The following is a 3,125-nucleotide window of genomic DNA, read 5'->3' on the forward strand; positions in this document are numbered from 1 at the left end:
TATACCCCCCACAGCCCCTCCCACCCCCACCCATCAACCCCCTTATCATCAGTGCCATGGTGGCAGCCATCAGCGCCACCAACCGTGGGCGGGTCAATGAGCCGGTACCTGTAGTCGCACCAGGGGCAGCGGTACGGTTTCTCCCCAGTGTGAACACGATTGTGCCGCGATAGGTGGGACTGCGTGGTGGAGGCGAAGCTGCAGAGCTTACATTTGAAGGGTCTCTCTCCTGTGGGGTGAAGGGGTTGAAAAGATAAGAGACAGACAATGGTGATGAGACCAAGATGACATTCACTGACAAACACACACAGACACAACTGACATGGTTTGGCCAATATGGTGGCTTCATAAACCTTTTTTTTTTCTTCATAAAGCTGTGTGGAATTAATGTAGACTAACAAAAAGTTGGCAAAGCATATTTTTTCTGACACAACAAACCACTTAATGATTCTGAATTTACTTTGTAAGTATTAGTTTTGTATGGGAGTGTTAGCTTTAGCTGAAGAACTTAAACTTACGGAAGTGTCAGTTAAAGCTTTAACACTGAACGAGTTTATGTTTGAGAATTTAAATAACTTAAAGCGTCATTATTTGAAATCTCTGCTTAGATCAAGCCCTGTAGCGCGTTACTGGTCCGTTTGTATGTGAACACTGAAAGTAGTTGAAGGGTAATAGAATATTATAGAAGAGTAAGCTTTTGATGGAAATCCAGATGGGAGATTTATAGCATTAGATGATAGACTATTACCATATTTGACACACAGCCATTAATCTTACAGAGATAGAGACTTGATTCTAAATTGTAAGGGCATGCTCGCAGGGTCAAGGTATCAATTAAGCTTAAAATCAAAGAGGCAGACCTGATGTCTGTACGTTTTAACATTGTTCGTTGCTGGCAGAGGTTTGTGCTCTCTGGGAGCTTTGTATTTTATTTTTTTTTTTATTCCAAATGGCAGACCAGAGTACCGAGGGAGTATTTTACTCAACAGCTTTAGGGATGTCAGTGTTTAAAACCTCCAATAAAACCTCACCCTGCTTTAAGGAGCTGCCAACCAACAAAACAGTTAACAAGTTTATTAACATGGCATTTGATTGACTCTTGCAGTGTCCAGTGTTTGTTAAAATACTGCTTCAGTGACATTTCCATACTGCCAAGAATAACGCTAGCCACCAAATCCTGAGGCATTTTGGGAATGAAAGCAGAAATGTTTAATATTCTAAATAATGGCGCAAAGTTGTCTTTAGAAAACCTGAACCACAAAAATATTGGCATTAGCTGTGGCCTTTAAAATTCTGTCTCACTCAAACTCTGACAAGAAAACACTGTCAGACAGGGTGGTCCCTTCATATGCAGCTGCCTGACAACAGATTTGAATATGCAGCTAAATCTGTGGAATTGACACATGTCAACGCAGGAGAGGGGGACAGAAATTGGAGGTTTCGGGGGGAAAGGCAGAGGAACTGAGGAGCAAACAAAATGAATTATGAAAGGCTAAATGAATATTTATAACAGGATTCTTGATCCTTGGGCGCCTGCCAGACAACGGTTAAGAACAGTATTTGTTTCACTATCCCAATTTCCAAAAAAGCACTCGTTATTGACAGCCTATCTGAAAAATGCAATTTCCCTAAGCGACAGAATGACATGGTGAAATGATAACTGAAATTAAAAATCTCAGATTCAGTCAGCCATACTGGTACACATGCCTATCACTGACAGCAGCATGTCACACTGATGTGCCTGTGCGTGTGTGTGTGTGTGTTTGAGAGAGACAGCAAACAGTTGCTAAAACTATGTGAAAAAAATAAATTGTGGCTGATCAGATCTTGAAGTGTCAATCACCGTCCGAGATTATGAAGGTTCACACACATGCAACGGTTCGTGTGTGTGCTTACTGGTAGATTAGTTTACAAGGTGAGTTCAGGATGTGTGTGTTGTTGTTGCTTACCTGTGTGTTGGCGCCTGTGTTTGGTGAGGGCGTGTCTTGTGCCTCCAGCAAAGCCACACAGGTCACACAGATAGGACTTCTCTCCTAAAGAGACAGAAAGAGAAAGAGAAGAAGTAAAGCATTAACATTTTACAGAATGGAGAGGAAAAAAGCCATAGAAGAAAATTAACAAAAACATGTTTTTAATATGTATGAAGTGTATTTTGTATTATATGTGTTTATGTGCATTTAGATCAAGTTTATTATGACACATACATGTAAGTAATGTCATAAATAAGTAAAATGAACTGCTACTACTGCTGGATTCATTAACAAGTATGTGAAGCTACAGGATTCGTGACATTTGTCTTATTTTAGCTGCTTCCCCTATTTCTGCCTCAACTAAATATAGCTCAGTATAATCAATCTGTCACTAATACTATTTTATTTTCCGACGTTAAAAATTACAATCAAATAGTAAAATTAAATAAAATATTGTGGGGGGGTAATAAGTCATTAAAGCAGATTTATGAAATCCTTGAATCCTTTGAGTGGAAAAGTCTGGGGGAGGAAGGAATGAGTGATTCTCTCTTCACTCAGAACTACTGCTGAGGTGCCACTGAGCAAGGAAAGTGAGCGCTAAAGTGAAGACAAAGAAGTAGAAAATGTGGCGTTAATGGATTGGGAGAAATGTGTGAAGGAAGAGAAAGGCAGAAACCGAGGGAAAAGGAAAAGACAGACTGAACAGATGAGCAGCGGGTCTAGTTGGCTAACAGATGAGCCAAGCAGAAGTCACAGATCACTAGTGTATATCCATCAGAGCTCTCACAGCTAACTAATTCCTCCAATCAGATGGATCCGTGTAAATATGTCAAATGGGGGACGGGAAATTGCCAGTGTGGTTTATTGACTGTGATAAAATCTGAAAAGCACCGCTGAACATAATTACATACTTGTCAGAGCCATAAAAATTAGCTTTATTATCAATGGGATGGTTTTGTACAACTTCATTTGGGGGCGATGCCTTCCAGATGGGGAGCGTGGAGAGCTTTTTTACACTCCTTCTCTCTTCCCTGCATCTGGCTCTGTCATTAACAGCATGATGGTCCCTCTCTCACTCTCTCTTTCTACCTCCCTCTTTCTCTCTGCCAGTGCACACAGGCAGTCACACACTCCTGCATACACACACACACACAC

At 40.9% G+C, this 3,125-nt stretch overlaps 1 protein-coding gene across 1 annotated transcript in view; it reads right to left on the reverse strand.

The window, feature by feature from the left end:
* Positions 1-3,125, reverse strand: part of LOC118335627 (zinc finger protein 407-like) — a gene marked incomplete in the record, with an annotated part of 106,117 nt that overhangs the window by 48,700 nt on the left and 54,292 nt on the right. The window contains 2 exon segments of the mRNA XM_035672029.1: positions 109-229; positions 1,950-2,033. Of these exon segments, the coding sequence (XP_035527922.1) occupies positions 109-229; positions 1,950-2,033 (205 nt within the window).

The sequence above is a fragment of the Morone saxatilis genome, unplaced genomic scaffold (genome assembly GCF_004916995.1).
Source record: "Morone saxatilis isolate NCDOM2014 unplaced genomic scaffold, NCSU_SB_2.0 Contig24, whole genome shotgun sequence".
Classification (NCBI taxonomy): Eukaryota; Metazoa; Chordata; class Actinopteri; family Moronidae; genus Morone; species Morone saxatilis.